We start from the raw sequence: 22,656 nt of genomic DNA, 5'->3' as shown, positions 1-22,656 counted from the left end.
TTACAATAAAATACTGGCAGCTGTGGTTGGCAGAAATTTACCTTAAAAAATACGGTGACAATGTTTCACGCTTCATGGCATGTCATTTTGATGCCTGTAGATTGTACGGTTCACTACCATTTATGTTATTAAATTATATACAACAGTTAGGTTCCAGTCCTCAAATCTGATTGGATGAGAGACATTCCATGAGTAATGTTGGTCTCACACAATTAGCATTTGGACTCTTTACTGTGTGTGTATCACTCGACTTGTATTTGTGCCATTCTAAACTAAAGTGTAAGAGCAGTGCAGATGTGTTAGGAGCCATCTGACTCTTTACATTTAATAATGTGACATTACATATTTTAGCCAGCAATTGGCGGCAAAAAAACACATTTTTGCATGTAATATGAGCCAGTTGGTGACACGAAGTGCGTCAGCATCACTCAGTGTTTATTTTCATAAATACTACACTACTAAAGCTAGGAAATAGCTTTAAATAACTCGAAACTAACAACTTCAGCATTAAGGCTCATCACAGCTGAGAGACACAACAGACTGATTAATTACACAAACTCAAGGCGCTTGCTTCTTTCTGGACTTTCCACATTGTAGGGGGCAAAATTGCGGTTTCTATAGTGAATGACTCTTGCTCAATGGCTACCGTGAAATAGAGAGGAATACCCCTGCTTGGATGGCTGTGATATTGCTTAAATATAAACTTAATTTACTAACCTTCTGGAATAAAAGTCTGCTTTTCACTTAAAAATGTATTGTTAATCACTGTAGTACTAGTAATTACAAATGGACACGTGATGCCTTTAAGTTCATCAAGAGTGGCTCTTCCAGGAGCAATAATTAATACACATGTAGAGTGAGTGTTACTCACACAAACATAAAACTCCATTAGGTTTACACATGTGACTCTAAAATAATGCAGTAAACATGAACTAAACTACATAAAACGTAACAAAGAACAACCTAATATACATAACTGATAGAAATCAGAAGAAACATAACTATTCCAATAAAATATAATGAAATGTAATGGGTCACGCAGGGACTTCTGTGAACGGCCAATTATTGTATTCACCATCGTTTTAACTAGGGATGCACCGATACCACTTTTTCTCTTCCGATCCCATTCCGATATAAGAAATCTCAGTATCAGCCAATACCAATCGCGATCTGATACCAGTGTTGTTTTTTTGCATAATCAGTTTAGAATATATTTACATTATTTTGCGGAACAAATTTGGTGTAACTACACATTATATCAATATAAATGTATAGCTTATTAAGAAAAACGTTATTGTTAACTAGTATACTAGATAATGTAGCAGCAACATTAACCGTAATTACAGACTAAGTCATCAGTAGATAAGAACACAAATCAACTTAAATATTATTATAATTTGTAAACAAATTATAATAATAAAAATATATTATAATAGTAATATATCTCAATCATGCACCTTTTGTCATGGATCCACTGGTCTCTTTCTTCTTCACTGCCATCACAGTGCTCACTCTCCCCTGAGTTCTGATTATAAGCACCTGCATATCATTAGTGGCTAATCAAGCGCTGCATGTATACCCCGCTTTCACACTCACACTCTTTGTCTGTTCTCATCAATAGTATCTCTGAGACTTCAGAACTTTCTACTATGTCAACCATACTTGTGTCTTCATTTTTGCCTGCAAATGTCATAAGACTGTTGTGAGTTATCTGTTCATCGAGTCTATACCCTGTCTGGATATTACTCACCTGCTGTTTGCCACTCTGCTCAACTGGATTTACTCACTATGTTTACATCACTGTTTCAATCATCTGTTCAATAAACCCTGCTACCGAGTTTATATCTCTGCCTCCGCGAGTTTCTCCGTGACACCTTTAACTTTTAAACCCTCACGCTTTTATTTTGACATTCATAACTCGCCAGGAATCCTGTATGTGTCTGTTTGTAGACAAGTTCACAGTAGTTTAATATGCTTGTTAAAATTCTGGTAAAAAAAAGCACCTCCAGTGTCATTCTAAATGCATATTATAAGTGAACTTTTGAGATGTTGTTCACACCACGTGAAGGCTAAAAATAGCCGCGAGTTTGTGTAAACAGAGCAGCGCCATTCAATAATGCACTGGAGCTGCGTGCGCATTTTATATATCTATTTATAAAACACAGCCTTTTGTGGTTCACAGAGCTATTGCACGTCTTCAAGTGGCTTTGAATAAAATGCACGAGACATATGAACTTCTATATATTGTGTTTTTATGGTTCTTTTATGTCATTTTTTGAGCTTGACAGTAACGAACATGACTAACACACAGTATCAGATTTGGATCAGGCTCATCGGACCGATACACGATCCGTTTAAAAATGTCAGTTTCAAACCCGATACTGATCCAGATATCGGATCTGTGCATCCCTAATTTTAACAATAGTTTACCATAACAAGTACACATATTTTCTTGTTAAACATCATATACATTTTAATTATACTGTAAAATTATACTTTTTTTACATATAAAATAATAATAATAAAAAGTAATGTATTGTCTTGTTAAATACTGTATATAATAATGTTTTACTGTATATGTTAAGATAACTACTCATTAACCAATACATTCTTTTACCATTAAAATTATATAATTTTTTTCCCGAACTGTGCTCATGTAAATGCTACTGGAATGTCATGTGGGGTGAGTAAATAATGACAGATATTTCATTTTGAGATGAACCATTTCTTTGTCTGATGAAAACATAATTCCTTTATTTGCTGATTGGGTAGCATAAAAAGTGCTCAAGGAAGCTGATGTTAGTGGTTTGAGGAGGAAAGTTACCATTCAGCACATTAGGTACCATTCAGCAACTCCCGCTTCCTGCTCTGCATTATACTCTGTCCTAACTACCATAACAGAGAATCCACTTCTCTCTCTTGCTGCCTCACATTGGCTGTTGTCCAATCCCTGCACCTACGTGTAGCTCATTGTCTCATTCATCCTCAATTATTCTCTGCTTTTCTCTTGTCACTTCTGATTTCATTGGCCTCATTTTCTTCTGTCATACTGCCTCAGACCTCCTCATTAAATGCTTGCTTTGTGTAACAAAATCTAACATAAAATGAAGGCAATCTGAGTAAACACAAAATACAGTTGTAAAATGATAATGGTATTTACTGAAGCAAAAAAATTTTCCAATATCAACTGGGCCTGTGTGAAAAAGTATTTGCCCCTTAGTTCTTAAATCTATGAAACTGCATATATAATGGGGCTCAGCTGGACTACACACACCCAGGCCTGATTATAGCAATGTTCAATCAAATCAACAACTAAATATAACTTTTTCAGCAGCATAAAGTTGGCTAAAAGGTCTCACCCAGTAGCACACTATGCCAAGGATGAAAGAAATTCCAGAAGTGATGAGGATAAAGTTGATTGAAATACATCAGTCTGGGAAGGGTTACAAAGCTATGTCAAAGGCTCTGGAACTCAAAGTGAGAGCCATTATCTCCAAATATGTCAAACTTGGTACAGTAGTGAATATTACCAGAAGTGACCTAAAGGAGAGCGTCCGGTCATCAGTCCGTGAGTTGAAGCTCAAGCGCAGCTGGATTATGCAGCAAAAACAATGATTCAAAGCATAGGAGAAAGTCCACCTCTGAATGGCTCAAAATAAGCCAAATTAAAGTTTTGGAGTGGCCTAGTCAAAGTCCTGACTTGAACCCGATTGCAGTAGTAAGATCTTAAATGGGCAGTTCATGCTCAAAAACCTTACAATGTGGCTGAACTAAAGCAGTTCTGCAAAGAAGAGTGGGCAAAATTCCACCACAGCGTTATGAAAGAATGATCTTCAGTTATCAGAAGCGTTTGACTGCAGTTGTTGCTGCTAAAGGTGACACAATCAGCTATAAAGTTTAAGGGGGCAGTTAGTTTTTAACATGGGTGATGTACAGTACTGTGCAGAAGTTGTAGGCTCTTGTGAAAAATGTTGCATAGTGAGGATGTTTTAAAAAATAATGCCATAAATAGTTTTCACTTATCATTTAAGGTCATACAAAATCCAGTAAACATATAAAAAGCTATATAAATATTTGGTGTGACCACATTTGTCTTCAAAAAAACACCAATTCTCCTAGGTACATAGTTTTCCTTTGGTTGTTGGCAGATAGGTTGTTTCAAGCTTCTTGGTGAATTCACCACAGTTCTTCTTTCTATTTAGGCTGTCTCAGTTGCTTCTGTCTCTTCATGTTATCCCAGACTGACTTGATGTTCAGTGGGGGACTCTGAGGGGGCCATGACATCTGTTGCAGGGCTCACTGTTCTTCTATTCTATTTGCAAAAGGGATGCTTTGGAGTCTAAAATGTATATTTCCTTTTGACACATGAAAGCTGAAGATATAAATAACAATCTTAAGACAAACATTTTGTGAAACATCTTATGTGCCTAAAACATTTGCATAGTACTGTAGGTGTCGGATATTGTTTGCTTCAATAATATATATATATATATATATTTATATTAGAGCTGTCAATCGATTACAATTTTTAAACAAATTAATTACATGGTGTCCCGTTTAATTAATCGTGATTAATCACACATACAAATATTTGCTGAGAAAGCCCATCATATAACAATAATTCAATATATAATGATTCTACATATTTATATCAATATATATACACCATAGTTATCTTAAAATATATATAGTGGGTGGCTCAGCGGTTAAGGCTCTGGGTTACTGACCGAAAGGTTGGGTGTTCAAGCCCCAGCACTGCCAAGATACCACTGTTGGGCCCTTGACCCTATCTGCTCCAGGGGTGCTGTTTCATGGCTGACCCTACGCTCTGACCCCAGCTTAGTTGGGATATGTGAAAATAACTGCATTTCATTGGCCTTGTACCTGTACTCAACCAATGACAATAAAGTTGAATCTTAATCTCTCTCTCTCTCTCTCTCTCTCTCTCTCTCTATATATATATATAAAATAAAGAATATTCAGATAATTACAATGCATTACGTTCCTGTAGCAGAAGAGTTAATCATTGATAAATGCGTCTTATTTTTTAAAATATTGTTTACTACCATATTATTGATCATAATCCAATCATTGGTACACAGTTCACAGCAATCCATTTCACAAGTGAATTTTTCAATCAGTTCGAGATTTATTATGAGGGCTTGTTTAAGGACCCAGTCAATTTACACCTACGTCAGACATGCTTGTGTAGCGTCCCAGGTGCGTTGTGTCATAAACATGTTTAGGTAACTGTGAAATATAGTTTTATACTCAATCTATAAACACATCTTGAGATCCCTTAGATAGGATTTGCACTCCATCGAGTGCAAACTGAAGTGTTTTCGTCACTGTATAAACTGTGCGTTGCTCACACAGCTGAAATTTCACTTACTGCCCTCTGGAGTAAACAGATGGTACTACAAGCTTGCATTTCTCAGGAATCTTATTATGGTCCGGGGGCATTGTGATTATTTGCGGAAATGTTTTTACGCATTATTTTTTGTAAAATGAATCGCACTGAATTAATGCGTTAAATCGACAGCCTAATATATATATATATATATACATATATATATATATATATATATATATATATATATATATATATATATATATATATATATTGAAAACTGTATTTTGTGTTTACTCAGGTTAACTTTGTTTTATGTTATATCTCAATTGAAGATTTAATAAAATAGGAGAGACAAATACTTTTTCACAGCACTGTAGATTAGAGAGTGCTGTGTCAGTGGGCTTATGACCCTGCTCTGCAGAACACAAACACATTACAAAGCTCAACAATGAAAGCCATAGTCATTTACTACTTACAACAACTAGTGTTTGATAGTGACAAATATTAATGTCACATAGGAAAATCTTAAGCAAACATTTACATTTATTCATTTAGAAGACTGTTTTTTAATTTTTTTTATTCCAAAGCACCTTTCCAATAAGGAATGTTACATACCTCTCAAGAGATTCATCCTTAGAAAAGAGTAACATAAGACAAGCTCCAATGCAGTGTTCCAAAGTTGCATAGAAAAGCTAAAGTGTAGCCATTTTTATATAGAAAGTGCATTAATAGTCATGTGTCAAGTACTCTTGTAATAGTTGTGTCTTCAGCTTCTTAGATAAAGATCATTCCACCAACAAGAAACTCAGTTTGTCCCTTAACGTGATGGAACCAAGAGTTGCAATGCCCTCAAAGGCCACCAGAAGAAGTTGAGAGACTTGCAAAAGTTAATATAGGTAGGAGGCTGAGGATCTTGTTCTGTGCCTTTTCATGCAAGCATCAATGGCTTGAACTTGATGTGGGCAGCCACTGGATAAAGTCTGATGTGGGTCCTCAGGATTCATTAAAGCAAAATCACATTTCATGGTTCATTACACATACTGCGGCAGTTTTTGAGGTGAAATATCCACTGTGTAGCGCTAAAAGAGAGTTAAATGTTCTCCCACAGATGAGGTTTTGCAGTTAATGCTGTATTGAGTTTTAAATAAACAAAACCTAACTCCTCGTAAACCTTAAACCTAACCGATAGCGTCATTAAAAGCAATTGTGAAATAAAAAACAGATGAGTTTTTTAAGGTTAATGCTCTATCGAGTTTTAAATAAAACAAACCTACCTCCTTACTATAAACCTTAGGCTTCACCTAATCGATAATGCCATAAAAAGCAAATGTTAAATAAAAAAAACACAATTGCGGAAGTAACCACCAATTTTTGTTTTATGCTTCTATGACACTTTTTGGCTCAGGGTCGAGTGCAATTTTACTGCACATGAATAAGCTTGTAAATTAGTTATGTAATGCAAACTTTAAAAGACACCACCTTACAAGCCATGCTGTAAGAGCCAAAGTGTTTTTACGCAGAACATTGTGTGAGGAACTCAAAAAAAGTATGTTTATGAACTGATTTTCTACTGAAACTGATAAGTACAGCGAGCCACGACAAAATTATTTTTCAAAAATGTAGGTATAGTATTGTGAGTGCTCTTCTATCTTCTCTCATTGCGTCCTAAGCTGGAAGCCGTAGCTGTGCATTTAACGAACAATAGGAATGTGCTGAAGGCTTGAGGAGAAGAGTAGACATAATTAAGGAACAGTAGAAACAAAAGAAAAGGTTTGTGTTAGATGACGTGTGGATATCCTTGCACAGTGGGCTCATATAGGTAGACTTGCAAGGCTTTACACAAATAAGATCACAAGGACTGATACTTCGGCATACATGTTGAGAATTTTGGGGACTTTATGTAGGCCTTATGAGTACAGATAAAGCTTAATCATATTTCATTATGAAAATATTCTTCTATTTCTATAAATCAGCATTAAGTTAACTAAACTAGTCCTAAACTAGAATGGGATGAACGTGTTGTAGCCATATGGATCAAAACAACACCAACTGCAAATTCTCAAAATGTTTCCCATTTTACCTGTACTCACCTTACTTAGATTTTTTTTTTTTAAAACATTCATTAGCAATACAAAGCCTTTAATATGGGAATCTCTGTTCTGTTTTCTGACTTCTAACTTCACCCAAAATTAAAATTCTGTCATCATTCACTCACCTTCATGTTGTTTATATGACCCATATGTTTCCTCAGTGAAACACAAAATGAGATGTTGGGCAGAATGTTAGGGACTAACAGCCTCAGTCACCATTCACTTTCATTTTTACATCATGTGGGTTTGGAACAACATGAGGTTGAGTAAATTATGACAATTGTTTTTTGGGTGTAATTTCATTGAAATCAAAACTACATCAGGACTGCCTAGTACTGTACACCCAATTATAATATGGTGCAACATAATACTTCAATTTCCTGGAAACAGGTTTTAATTAATTAACAGCAACAAAATATGCACACACTCACAATCCTACATGCTACTGCAGACTGCAGACAAATAACGTCTGCTACATTTGCAAATAATCAGAGAATTGTATTAGTGCTGAACAGACATATTACTGTATTAGAGAATATATAGGTGGTAAGTACCATTCTACAGTATGATGTGATATGGCTTTTATGTTCTCAGTTGTAACTTGTCTTTCTCCAGAAATGTATTCCCTTAGTAAATCCAATTTTGTTGTTGCATTGTTGAGTCCTTTATGGAACTAAATGTCTAAAAACGTGTTGAGTTTTGTTTTCAAAGGTGATTTTGCCTCCCTAATGATACTGACACACTTCTCTATGACAAATGTATTTCTCTGCATTGTGTTGTCAAAGTTGGGCCAGATTTTTCCCCCCCTGTCCCTGCAGGAAAATGTGTGGGTCACAAAAACTGCCAAATACAGATGCCTATCCACAGCAACCCTTAGCTTGAAAGCTGAACTCAAAGAGTAGTGAATATGACATTGCATTTGATGGATGAGTCTGTTGCCCTTGATGTCATCTTAATCGCCAAAGGACGAGCTGTTACATTTTAAGAGCACCATTATGGAGACAGAGCCTTTAAAAAGTCCGCTAGAGAACAGACATATAGCTGAAGGGGCAGTTCCAGATTCAAAGCTTGTCCAGTGCTTAGGGCCGCCAGCCACAGACACATCACCCTGATGCATACAGCACTCACATAAATAGCACAACCATTAAATATTAAAAGGCGACTCTTGACCATTTTTTGGTGAAATATAAAAGGTATAGAGATCCTTTTAGCTGTAGAATGTTTACATTTCTTTAAGAAAGATACTATCTTTGAAAATGACAGTTTCTGTGTTGACAGAGTTCAATCAGATTTGATCATGTTTATGAAAATGAAAAGCAATGTGTGCTGTCTCCAACAGATTGCAGGTGGACAGATTTATTTATGCTAAAATGAGCTGGATTTTATAATTCAAGGCATATACATGGTGTGTGTGGTTTTACTAATCTCCCTCCTTAAAATAGTTAATCAATATCACGCAAGCTTTGTGCATACTATACTATATATCAGCACTCTCGGAACACCAGTTGTCCAGTCAGATTAGAAGACCTTAACGAACTATTGTGTAATAATGGAGAAAGTATTTGGTATCAATATATAGAAGCATTACTCTGTTAGCTGACAAAAAGCAAGTTTATGTTAGTTGTTTTAGTTAATGCAGACCTTGATGCCATTTTTTATTGTGTTTTTTTAATACTAACACAGCTGTCTTTGTGTCTTGCTGTTCAGATGCGGTCAACCAGGAAAGTGTCAGTGTGGCCGGTGGGACTAGTTGGAGGTCGGAGGTATGAGCGCCCCCTGGTAGAGAAGGGAAAAGTGGTCGGTTGGTACACAGGCTGGAGGGCTGACAGGCCATTTGCAATAGACATGGCTGGTAAGACCCTTTAAGATCTCTCTAATTTCTGGTTTAAAGTGATAGTTCACCCAAAAATGTACATTTTCTCATCATTAACTCACCCTCATGCCAGATGTATGAATTTTTTCTTCTGCTGAACACAAACTAAGATTTTTAGAAGAATGTCTCGGCTCTGTAGGTCCTCACCACAGCTGGGCCCCCCCAAAGCTGGTTCATTGCAGTGCTCCCCGCCCTGCCCCATGCTTTACTGTTGTTATTATTATTATTATTATTATTATTATAATTGGCAGTAGCACCAGACTTCTAATGTGAGCTTGCTGGCATTATTATTATGAGTAGTAGTAGGCCTATCATCATTACTAGGCTATTGCTATATAATTATATGAGGTTACATGCTTTATTGTTGTTATTATTATTATTATTATTATTATCATTATCATTACTAGGCTATTGCTATAATTGGGAATTGGCACCAGACCTCTGATATTAATTTATGCTTTATTATTGTTATTATTACTAGGCCTAATAGTAGGCATCATCTGCATTTTTTACAGAAGCTTGCTGGTAGGTGATGTTAATGTGAGACCTGAGCCTGCTTTGCCTTGCAAAGATCCTCAATTCTTGGCTCAATGTTTGATAAACATATCCTCAAATCATCCTCGATTTGTGCACGATTCATGATATTTCGTTTTGAGTGCAGTCATTTTTGAGAATCCTGCCTCACACAAATATGTCGACCTGAAAGGAAGGAGAATCTTCAAGGCGACGTCACAGAGTTCAGGGTATTCCTGCATCAATGCTGCCCAGAATGACGAAAGAGGGCAGGAGCTAAAGAGTTCCTTCAGTCTACTGTCACTCTTCAGCTCAATAAGCTGTTCCCTGCATATCAATTTATAGCTCGTTTGCTGTGCACACAAACGGATCTCGAACCCACGCAAAAGAGCGATAATCCTCTTTAAAGTACGTCGCAAATTGTTTTCTCATTGCTGACAGGTGCTCAGACGCTGATTGAAATAGGGAGGAGAAATCGTGTGACGTGCCTGCATCAGTGATAACGTCTGCAAGGCTGGGGAACATGTCGCAGTTCCCTCGACTGATGCGGCCATGCCAGAGGTCTAGTTTTTGAGTGAAGGCGTGCACTTTGTCTGCAAGGAGCAAAATATGAGTTTCGCGGCCTTGCAAAGACAGGTTGAAATCAAACAAATGAGCCGTTTTCTAAAGTCTATGAGCGCAGCACACACAAATAAACTAAATTGACATACTGCAGTTAAATTTCAAAATGTGGTGTTTTTATATTTATAACATTTGAATACAGTTCAGCAACATACATCACATGACCTGACGACCAAGAGAGCTGACAATTGACCATCACTTAATTTGCCATCCCCTCACGATTGAAAATGTGACACTGATTTCATATGACAGTTCAACAAACAAGTTAATAATATTAAGTCACTTACATTTTAGACAAAATAATGACTGTTTTGGTCTATTTTAGCAGCGAAAATAGATCCGATGAATCCAAACAAAGATCACAGCATAGCCATAGCACATCTCACAGCAATACTCAATCGTGTGTTGAATGATTCAGTGTAGTGAACAAATCGGTTGAGTCAAAGATTCATGACCCATTCACAAACATCTGTCTCATTCTTGATGAATCGGCCGTTTGAACGAATCGTTTGAATGAACGACTCAATGACTCGCTTAATGAAACCGCTTATCACCTGCATTTGCGCTCACTATCGACAAACCAATCAAATTTGTTCAAAACTTTTTTTTTTAAATCAGTCCAAACACATTGTAATTTTTATTCAGGAGTTATGTATATACAAAACTATAACTTTTTATGACAGTAGTTTAGTGATAAAAAAATGTGCCCCAAATTTTTTTTTTTCAGTTTTTTTTCCCTTCCATCGTAGCCTACTCGCGCCCCCCCGGGAGAGTGTGGGGGCGCGTCCCACCGGTTGAGAACCACTGTGTTAAACTAATCGTGTTTGATTAAAAAACAATAAAATTCTATGCATTTGAAAAAAAATCTAAGTTCTTAAAGGTACAATCAATCTCTTATTTTTGAAATTCAAGCTCAACTTATTTATTTTATAATTTTTTCCCCTCTTGTCCAAAACCATTTAACCATTATTCATTTGACATTTTTACACAAAATCATTTACAGTGCATTCAAGTATGTATTTTTATCAGTTTCCTGGAAATCAAAACCATGACCTTAGCATTGAAAGCACCATGTTCTACAACTTGGGCTTCAGGGACCAGTGCCAGTTCAGACCTTCCATCAAATGACCTGATGAAAGACATTTATAGACTTCTAACCCATTACATCACCACCATTACTGTGAAAGTCCTTAAAGTATTTGAGAAAGTAAAACAACATTAGCTGGAACATTATGTCTTCAAGTTTCACCAAAAAATCTCTATATTGTATCTAATGTTTTTAAGGTATAAAAACTCCCCACTTCTAGCCCTGTCCATCTATCCAATCTTCTCTTGGGTCTGGAGAAAAATACTGCCCACATTATACAATATGACGAGAGAGAGAGAGAGAGAGAGAGAGAGAGAGAGAGAGAGAGAGAGGGCAAGCTTGCCTGCTCAGATGAGCAGATAGGACTCCTTTGCAGTTTGTTCATGTTCATACTTCTTCACTGAACATATTGCAAAAGACACTTTCTTCTATGAACAAAGAAGAATCTTCTGAAGAAGCTCTTCTTTGTTCATAGCAGGTCTGGACTGGTAATCTGGCATACCACGCATTTTCCCGGTGGGCCGGCACTTTTGGGCCGATCAGGTGCAGAATGTCTGTCGGGAGAAACAAGCAGGCCAGTGGTTCGGCCGCGAAACGTGCTGAATGGGCCGCGATAAGCAATAATGAGCCACTGCATTATGCAGAACGGACCACAAAACTGCACCAACAATTGGGCCAGTTGCCATGTAAAATTCCGGGCTGATTTCTTTTCCCAGTCCAGCCCTGGTTCATAATAGCTAGATCTAACTCTATCAGAATGGATACTACATAGATCATGTATAGGTGACAGGGTGCTAACTGGATAAGAATAGTGCTGCTCTGAATTGTAGAATAACTGTCAGGCAAACATAAACCCTGTAATTATAGGTGGAAGTGACGTGATGGGGCACCTGCAGCAGCATGCTTCCTATAACTGTCATAAACAACCATTGCTGAAGCTAAATTCAGCCATTTTCCAATGTAATTTTAGCAAACATGAGCTCTCAGGCAATGCATTAAAGAGGGTGGAGTGACAAAATGCTGACAGGTTGGAAACATCCTAATGGAGAGAGGCAGGGCTTGTATGCCACTCGAGGGAATGAATACAATGTCAAAGATTGAGCTGCAGAGTACGAGTGCATAGTTAACTCAATCCCTAATTCCCCAGACCCCAGCACTGCTTCTGGATGTTATACTGTTCATGAAACTCTAATAACAAGAGATTGTATCATCTCTTTCTCATCTATTCTCCGTTGTCCTTTCTGCAAGTCCATATTCCTCTAGTGCTTCTCTTCCATAGCCTGCATTTTTACACATTCATATCATCATCAGAGATAATGTATTCATCGTCAAGCCTTACCTGACAGTGAGTACATCTGCCTTCACAAAAAGTGTATGCATCCTCACATATTTGTGGTAGACTAAATGCATGGCTCTATGAGCTGTTTAAGGTTCATAAATCCGCCCGCTCTACAATAATTCTCCCTGAACAAAAGCAGAGAACAATGAGGTTATTTAGTATTCCTGCAGTACAGCTTCTTCAGAGAGCAAACACAATAGAAGAGAAAAGGTTCTGAACCGCCTCTCATTACTTTCAAGCACTGCTCTTACCTGAAGAGGAGCTCAAGTGCTTGTCTTAACATGGAACCCTTTTTAACACACAATAGCTGCGTTTTGTGCATTAGGCAAAGAGGGGGGTGAAAAGACTATGCATGAGAATAAAATGGTATCAGAAAGCTCCATCTGTGGTTTACACAGTGATTAAGGTGTATGTGAGTCACACTAACCTTTGCACAGTTTGGGTCATGGCCTGGAAAAGTATGTACACAAACAGGATGCGAATTTTCAGAATGTTGGTAATGTAGTCGTGGAGTGGGGCTTGCAATGCTGTTTTTGCCTTTGACTCAACAGCTCTTCTACAGTAGATGGTCTCTGGAGCGCTGTTGATGTTACAACATAAACATGCCCGGCTCCTAAGCAGTTTCAAAGCCATGTCCCAGGCTCTTGGAACATGGGTTCTTACATCATTTCCCCAATACTATTATACCATAAGACTTATAGTCGCATCAAAAGGCAACACAGTCATAGAAGGAGAAGAAGAAGAGATCAAAAGGAGGTAGTTGCCTGGACTTCCACTATTATTATACCTTGATATGCACATGTTTCTCCACCTCTTGTAATGGTAAAACAACAACAAATAATTATATATTTTTTAAGAACAGATTCCACTGTTTGGTTAACATGTTTCTAGTAACTGGTAATTTCTGTAAACCAACAGGTTTTGAAATCCAGAACTGATAAATGCAAACCAGTCTCTTTTAAATTTCAAGATCAAATTGAAAGGTTTTTCACACTTTATTTTTACATCCTGCTCTTGTCAGAAACCTTCCATTTACATTACATTTATTCATTTGGAAGACACTTTTACCTAAAGCCATTTACAGTGCATTTAAGGCATGCATTTTTATCAGTTTCCTGGAAATCAAACCCATGACCTCAGCATTGCAAGCAGGAACCAGTACCAGTTCAGACCTTCCATCAACTGATCTGATTAAAGACATTTGTAGAGTTCTGACCGATTACATCACCACAATTACTGTGAACGTTTTTGAGAATGCGAAACAACATTAGCTGGCACATTATGTCTTCAAGTTTCATCAAAAGATCTGTCAATTGCATTTAATGTTTTTAAGGTATTGAACTCCCCCACTCATAGCTCTGTACATCTATCCAATATTCTCTTGGGTCTGGAGGAAAATTCTGACCATTTTACATTTACATTTATGCATTTGGCAGACGCTTTTATCCAAAGCGACTTACAGTGCACTTATTACAGGGACAGTCCCCCCGGAGCAACCTGGAGTTAAGTGCCTTGCTCAAGGGCCCAACAGTGGCATCTTGGTGGTGCTGGGGCTTGAACCCCCAACCTTCTGGTCAGTAACCCTGAGCCTCAACCACTGAGCCACCATTTCACCAGAGAGAGCAGCAGCTTGCTTGCTCAGATAAGCAGATTGGACTTCTTGTCAGTTTGATCATGTTGATAACTGTCCGTAATGACTTAAGTCATTTAAAAATACACAAGGCATGTAAAACTGGCCTTGGGAAGATGGGGAAGCAGTTTCGAAAAAGAGGCCATGCAAACAAATGCTCTAAGGCGTGATTCTCAACCAGGGGTCCGGGGCCCACTAGAGGACCTCAGTAAACTTCCAAAGGGGCAGCAAGATTACCTACAATGATATAAAAATAGGTTATATTAAAATGGTCGAACTTAATTAAAAAGCTAAAAATCATAATGTAGACCTACACCACATGAACTGATTGTTCCTTTTGTTGTAACAACAAAAACATGTCCGGCTCCACAGCAATATCAAAGCCATGTCCCAGGCTTTTAGAACATGGATTCTTACATCATTCCCCCCATACTCTTACACTGGCATCAAAAGGCAAAAGAGTCATTAAAAGAAGAAGGGGGGGAAAAAAACAGATCAAAGGAGGAAGGTTGCTGGCCTTCGACTATTAATAAACCTTGACAGGATGCATGTCAGTCTGAGGGAGAGAACCTTGTAACTACACAAGGACATAGTTAGCTAGAGATCAGATGTACATTGAATTTCTGTTGTGAGTTCACCTCTGTGGATTTGAGGGAAGCCCAGGTGGTTTTAGCAGGAACTCAGGCGTCCTAGAAACCAGCCTGTGCACAGGATAAAAAGCCCACAACAGAGGGTGATATTCCTTACAGAACATTTTAAAAACTCCTGCTCTTTTGCGGCTTAGATGGTGTCATCAAGAGAAATGAAAACAATATGGTGTAAAACTTGCTTTGACCCACATGCAGCAGTGGAATGGTACAACCGGCTCCCATGAGGAAATGCATAGGGTCATCTGAGAGCTGCAGAGCTCCACATTTGTGTATAGTTAATACAGAGTATATATTTGGACAGTTTCTCATGCACTGTATTTTGCAGTTTCTGTAGCTCAGACGGCACCCAGTGGTGCTAAGAACATGAGTCCAATTGCCGGTGAACAAATTAACTGGTAACATTTATCCTTTAAATGCACTGTAAGTTGCTTTGGATAAAAGTGTCTACATACAAACTGTATATTGTTATGAATTGTGAGTTTTATTTTAAGGAAATGCAATAACAGTGTTTCCCAATCTTGGTCCTGGAGTACCCACAGCACTACACATGTTTCCCATGTGTAGCAGTTCTAATTCAACTAATCAGCTCATTAGTAAAGGCTCTATGAACTGAATGGAACTTTTTCATATTTCCAGATTTGGAATATCAAGTAAACAATTGTGGGGTAAACTTCTATAATGGTTACAGGATTCCCACTGTCATCAAGGCACAATTTTCCAGGACATTTTATGTGCCCAACAGGTGTAATATTGAAGCTAAAACACATGAGAGGGTCCATTGGATGTAACAAATAAAGGAGATATGAGACATCAAAATGTGCATTTGGATTGGGGAAATACTGACATATGGTGCCTTTAAACAAGCAGCCTTTCCCAGAAAATTAACAGCATTTCGTTCTTATAGAGATGATGTGTGAAGGACTCATTGTGAAATACCAGTAAATTAGCTTTGGCAATTTTCCAGAATGAGAATTTGTAAAAGTTCAGAAATGTTCCGTTTTGATGCTATTGTATGTGAACAGAGCAGTAAAATTTCTGGTATGAGTATGTACAAGGTTAGGTCACATGCAACATGCTGATGAATTAAGTGTTCTTTGGGAAAAATCACGAAATTCTGACATAGATGGCGTGATGTTAAACAACTGACTCATGAGTCGGGAGTCAAAATAAATGTTATTAAATTCTACAGATATTGAAACTAAAGCACTTCTCTTCTTCCGAGCGAATTAAAAAATTAGTTGATAGCTTAAAGGAGCAATAGGGTATTCCATTACTTGCAATAAAATAACTTCAATTCATAGGACCAAAAGCCTTTCTGAAAAATGACATCACAGGGTTTAAAAGCATTTAGTGCTGATGTGTAAATGGTATTAAAAAAGATAAAGGTGAAAGCAATAATAGATGTGGTGGAACATTTACCAAGCAATCCATCAATTTTACTGCGATTTATCATGTTTCATGTCTGAAAGTAGCTATAGAGAAAGGTTTCTCAGGGAATTTTCTCTCTTATCATTGGCAGGCTTTTCTTTGAACCTGCAAGTGATCCTGTCAAACCCACGTGCCCTCTTCAAGAGGAGAGGAGCCAAACCAGGGATGCAGGAGTCCGATTTCCTCAAGCAGATCACAAAGGTGGAGGACCTGGAGCCAAAAGCCCACAACTGTACCCAGGTCAGTAAAACACTTTGCATTCTTCATTAGCACTGATTATGAGACATACTTAGACATTCTTGCCACAAGCAGTTTTTGATGTTCCTTTACTTCAAGTCAAGTCAATTTTATTTGTATAGTGCCTTTCACAACACACATCGTTTCAAAGCAGCTTTACAGAAGATCAGGCATTAACGGAAGATAAAACTGTAATGTCTATAATGTCGATGAGTCATCATTGTGTAATTAGATAAAATACGATTGTTTACCATGTTTAAAAATAAGTAATTAAATAATAATTGTATTAATAACCCCAGTGTGCAAGCTGAAAGCGACTGTGGCAAGGAACACAAAACTCCTAAGATGTTGGTTAATGGGAGACAAATAACCTTGGGAGAAACCAGACTCACTGTGGGGGCCAGTTCCCCTCTGGCTAACATCATGAATATAATATCAATATTACTTATGAATAGTGATGGTCATGGTTAAACTAAATATGTGTTAAGGGACAGTGTTTAAACATAGATTTTGTATAAAGTGTTCATACAGGAGTCCTGTTCTTGGAGAACTACCTTCCTGCAGAGTTTACATCCAACTCTAATCAACACACCTCGGCCATATAATCAATGTTTTGCAAGTGCATTAGGCTAGGGTTTGCACTAAACTTCGCTGGAAGGTAGATCTCCATTACAGTACATCATCATGATAGCTCTTTTCTCTCTTGAGTTTTGGCATGGGATATTAGTTATGGCATTATGACTCTACCTTTTGATGCACCCTTGAAAATATGGCTTCTTGTACCTCCAGTCTATATTTGTGACAATTGTACTATATTGGAAACAGGAACAGAACTGGCAAAGAGCGCATCCAACTGAAAAACACATCTCTATGCACTTGACTAGGTCTGATTCAAAAAGCTCCTTCATTCATCCATGGCCCATTATCTCATGTGCTGAAATCTTGTTGTGCTCAAACCTCTTCAGTTTACTCACCTTATGTGTCAAAATGCTCCCTTTCCCGTACCGCACGTCATAGCTACTGCCATCATCATTATCACCCAATTACCCTAATGGTAGCTGCACAGGGTTATTAATAGTAACTATTAACAGGGCTGACAACTCCACTAATCACCAACACCAGCAAGAGCAGGACATGCTTTTAACTCCAGCCAAGCAGCGACGCATCATTTTGCAAAACCAGACAGACAGCGTAATGTGTGCATTATAAACACATTTTAGTGAGTGCAGGGTCATTGCTGCAGCACAATTCCATGCCCGATGTTGATATCACATCCAGTGGATGGCAGTGAAAGTAATGGAAAAGGCACTGACAGTTTCAGAAAAGCAAGAGTGGCTTATTGGACAAAAATAAGTTTAACATACTTATTTTTGTGGCTGTTGTGCAATTAATCATTCATGTATTATATATGGACAGCATTATGGAAGTAAACAAAGAGAATTGAAGTGACCTAGTGCCAACAGTTATGTGTCTGTTCTTCCTCGTCATCGTCAACAGATGGGTCTGAGAGGGATTCTGGCCAAATGGAGCACTGCCAAAGACGTCTTTAGGAAAGGTCACATTTGTAGAAGTGTTCTAGAGGCTCCCTGGCGGATGACAGAGACCAAGCCTGTGGGCAGGGTGATATGGCCAACTCTCAGTGTGCACTTCAAAATTAAGGGCAGTGAGGCCGTGTTGGGTTGGGGGTTCAGCTTATGTGGTTGTGTGTGTGAGTAATCAAAGTAAATTGATGTGACAAGGAGGACAGGGACAGAGAGGGAGAAAGAAACCCAGAACGAGAGAGAGAGGAGGAAATGAGAACGGACAAGAAAAGAGGGCAATTGACTGGGAAAGAGTTGGCAGAGAGGGCAAACATGCTTATAGACAGGGCAAAATTCATGGGCTTATTAACAGAAGCCAGTGTAGTGACTCTCCTATTTATTAATGTCAATCTAAATCTTGCTCCCGCAGACCAGATCCTGCCAGACTGTTGTCAGTGTGCCAACATGCTTTACTCTGCCCACAACACAATCCCTCAAATTATTCTTCTCTCTCATACAAAGCAACTTTCAGGGCTTCAGATGCCTATTAAGATTTAAAGGAAACCCTCCAGAAATCTTAGTTCAGCACACAATATACTGCTGTGACACCTATGAAAATGATTTCATATAGGACGGCTCAGACAGAATCTGCAGATGTTCAGTACTACATTTTGAAACATTCTGCTTCAGAATTCTGGAAGGATTATGGATTTAAATGTGGTCAAATGTGTGGTTAAATAGAGCTGAGAGTACTACACTTTAATTATTAGCTGAATGCATTATGAAATTAACTAAAACATTAAAAAAGCAAGTTGTAGAACTTTATGTATGACATTCGCTCCAATTCTGCAGAAATATGCAGTGATTTCTGTGGAATTCTGCTAGAGCAAATTGCATATAGGATGTAGAAAGCACATACAGTAACAATATAATTTTGGAGTCCAATCTTTAACTGACTCTCTTACAACTTTCAATATTTCAAAGCATTTAACTGTCAATCAAATGACTGCTCAGACCATTATACCCTATCTGTCTAAATCATCTGTCTATTAGAGAATTAACCACAGAAAGAATTAAAAGCTGCTGACTTACATTACCAAACATGATAATGATGTGAATCTGCCCTTGACTTAGATATAACCTGTAATATTCTCATGGATACATGGCTACAGACTGCTCGAAGATTAGTCCATGTGTTGAAATTTGAATAAACTTTTCTTTCCATTTACAATTATCAGAGTCCACAGGGATTGCTGCTTTCACACCTCTTCCTGGCTTCCAATATCACTACTTTGAACATTAGCATACCAAGTCAGCTATAACATTATCAACATTAAAAATTAAAGGATTTATTACATATGAAAGCAAAGGCGCATGAATCTAATTCTTCATATATTATTGCTTTCCTCTTATAAAAAATATACAGCACTGTGGTCTGCAAATTTTCTCTATACAGAGCTTCTACAGCTGCATGCAACACAAACTAATGAAGTTTAACCAGCCACAAACCAATTATGATCCACTTCAGGAAGTTCCCAATTTATAATATGTCAGAAATTATATAATATACGTATATACTGTAATTACTGTATATAGACACTCGCGTGCTGCCAAAAGAGTGCCGACCCACCGAGGCATGGACTCTATAAGACCCCCGAAGGTGTCCTGTGGTACCTGACACCAAGACATCAGCAGCAGATCCTGAAAGTCTTGTAAGTTGCGAGGTGGAGCCGCCATGGATCGGACTTGTTGGTCCAGCACATCTCACAAATGCTTAATCGGATTGAGATCTGGGCAATTTGGATGCCAGGGTAACACCTTGAACTCTTCATCATGTTCCTCAAACCATTCCCGAACAATGTGTGCTGTGTGGCAGGGCTTATTATCCTGCTGAAAGAGGCCACTGCCATCAGGAATACCATTGCCATGAAGGGGTGTACCTGGTCTGCAACGATGTTTAGGTAGGTGGAAAGTGTCAGATTGACATCCACATGAATGGCCGCTCCCAGGGTTTCACAGCAGAACATTGCAAAGAGCATCACACTCCCTCCACCGGATTGTCATCTTCCCACAGTGCATCCTGGTGCCATCACTTCCACAGGTAAACAGCGCACACGTACACGGCCATCCATGTGATCTAGGGACTCATTTGACCATGCGACCTTCTTCCACTGCTCCAATGTCCAGTTCTAATGCTTGTGTGCCCATTGTAGGGCTTTGACAGTGAACAGTGGTATTCATGGGCACACTGACCAGTCTGCGGCTACCCAGCCCCATATGCAGCAGGGTATGATGCACTGTGTGTCGTGACACATTCCTCCCGTAACATCATTAAAATTTTCTGTGACTTGTGCCACAGTGGACCTTCTGTCGGTTTGGACCAGACAGGATATCCTTCATTGCCCTTGCGCATTCATGAGCCTTGGGTGCCCAACACCCTATTGCCGGTTTGTGGTTTGTCCCTCCTTGGACCACTGTCGGTAGTGGTCCATTTGAAATGATTCGAGCTTTGTGACATGGTGCATTATCCTGCTGGAAGTAGCCATCAGAGGATGGGTACATGGTGGCCATAAAGGGATGGACATGGACATGGTCAGAAACAATGCTCAGGTAGGCCGTGGCATTTAAACAATGCCCAATTGGCACTAAGGGGCCTAAAGTGTGCCAAGAAAACATCCCCCACACCATTACACCACCACCACCAGCCTGCATAGTGGTAACAAGGCATGATGGATCCATGTTCTCATTCTGTTTACGCCAAATTCTGACTCTACCATCTGAATGTCTCAACAGAAATCGAGACTCATCAGACCAGGCAACATTTTTCCAGTCTTCAACTGTCCAATTTTGGTGAGCTCTTGCAAATTGTAGCCTCTTTTTCCTATTTGTAGTGGAGATGAGTGGTACCCGGTGGGGTCTTCTGCTGTTGTAGCCCATCCGCCTCAAGGTTGTGCGTGTTGTGGCTTCACAAATGCTTTGCTGCATACCTCGGTTGTAACGAGTGGTTATTTCAGGCAAAGTTGCTCTTCTATCAGCTTGAATCAGTCGGCCCATTCTCCTCTGACCATATATCAGTATATATACATATACACACACACACACACACACACACATACATACAACAGTTAGTTCTGATCCTCGAATATGATTGGAAGAGAGATGTTCCATGAGTACTCTGCACCATCAGCACTCCAACACTTCACTGTGTGTGTTTCACTCCGCTTGTGTTCGTGCCATTCTAAACTAAAGTGTAAGAGCAGTGCATATGTTTTAAGAGCTACTGTTTGTCTTTTTTTTACATTACATATGTTAGCCAGCAGGTGGTGGCAAAAGATCATTTTTGTGTGTAATATGAGCCAGTTAGGTGATGTGAAGTGATTCCGCATCTACCTGCAACAGCTATTAATGATCGCTTATATTAATACTACATTACTAAAGCTAGGAAATAGCTTTAAACGGCTTTAAACAAACAAGTTCAGCATTACGGCTCATCACAGCTTAGAGACACAACAGACTGATTAATTACACAATAGATGCTGTTTAAAATGGCAGAGGACATTGCGGTTTCTATAGTGATCGACTCTTGCGCACCGGCTACCAAGAAATAGTGAGAAATACCCCCATTTGGATGCTATTTCCACTGAGAAAGCTGATCTTCAGAAAGCTGACAGCATCTCTGCTTGGAAGTGGCAAAAGGTGATCGCAGACACTCCATCTCTCTCTCTCTCTCTCTCTCTCTCTCTCTCACACACACACACACACACACATCCATCCTTGTTTATCCAATAAATTGTTCGAAACAGCACATGCCATGATACTATTTTGGAAATTACATTTTTTAATTACTAACGAAGGCTTGGACACATCATTAGTTTTGAACCAGCAACGGCAGAGTCTGATCCTTCATGTAAGAAGGTAGTTCCATGCACAAATTAGTTTTTTTCACCATACTAATTTTTCCTCATTTAAAAAAATTTATTTGTTCATTGAACTGTTGTATATAAGCAATATCACACGAGCAATAGTGCTATATGGCCCTAAATCAGTACTGCTGTGATTACCTGCGGCCAAATCACAGCAGCCATATAGCACTCTTGCTCGTGTGATATTTCTATATATATATATATATATATATATATATATATATATATATATATATATACACACACACACACACACACACACACACTGGTGACCAAAAGTTTGGAATAATGTACAGATTTAGCTGTATCAGAAGTAAATCGGTACTTTTATTCACCAAAGTGGGATTCAACTGATCACAGAATATAGTCAGGACATTACTGATGTAAAAAAA

The 22,656-nt window shown here is 38.5% G+C and overlaps 1 protein-coding gene across 1 annotated transcript in view; it reads left to right on the top strand.

The window, feature by feature from the left end:
• LOC127660617 (galactosylgalactosylxylosylprotein 3-beta-glucuronosyltransferase 2-like) overlaps nt 1–22,656 on the top strand; it is a 31,962-nt gene that overhangs the window by 3,241 nt on the left and 6,065 nt on the right. Inside the window, exons 2-3 of the mRNA XM_052150959.1 lie at nt 9,151–9,295; nt 16,676–16,824. Of these exons, the coding sequence (XP_052006919.1) occupies nt 9,151–9,295; nt 16,676–16,824 (294 nt within the window). The remainder of the gene's footprint in view (nt 1–9,150; nt 9,296–16,675; nt 16,825–22,656) is intronic.

Source organism: Xyrauchen texanus, chromosome 20 (genome assembly GCF_025860055.1).
Source record: "Xyrauchen texanus isolate HMW12.3.18 chromosome 20, RBS_HiC_50CHRs, whole genome shotgun sequence".
NCBI classification, from domain to species: domain Eukaryota; kingdom Metazoa; phylum Chordata; class Actinopteri; order Cypriniformes; family Catostomidae; genus Xyrauchen; species Xyrauchen texanus.
This window is presented reverse-complemented; position numbering and strand designations above follow the sequence as displayed.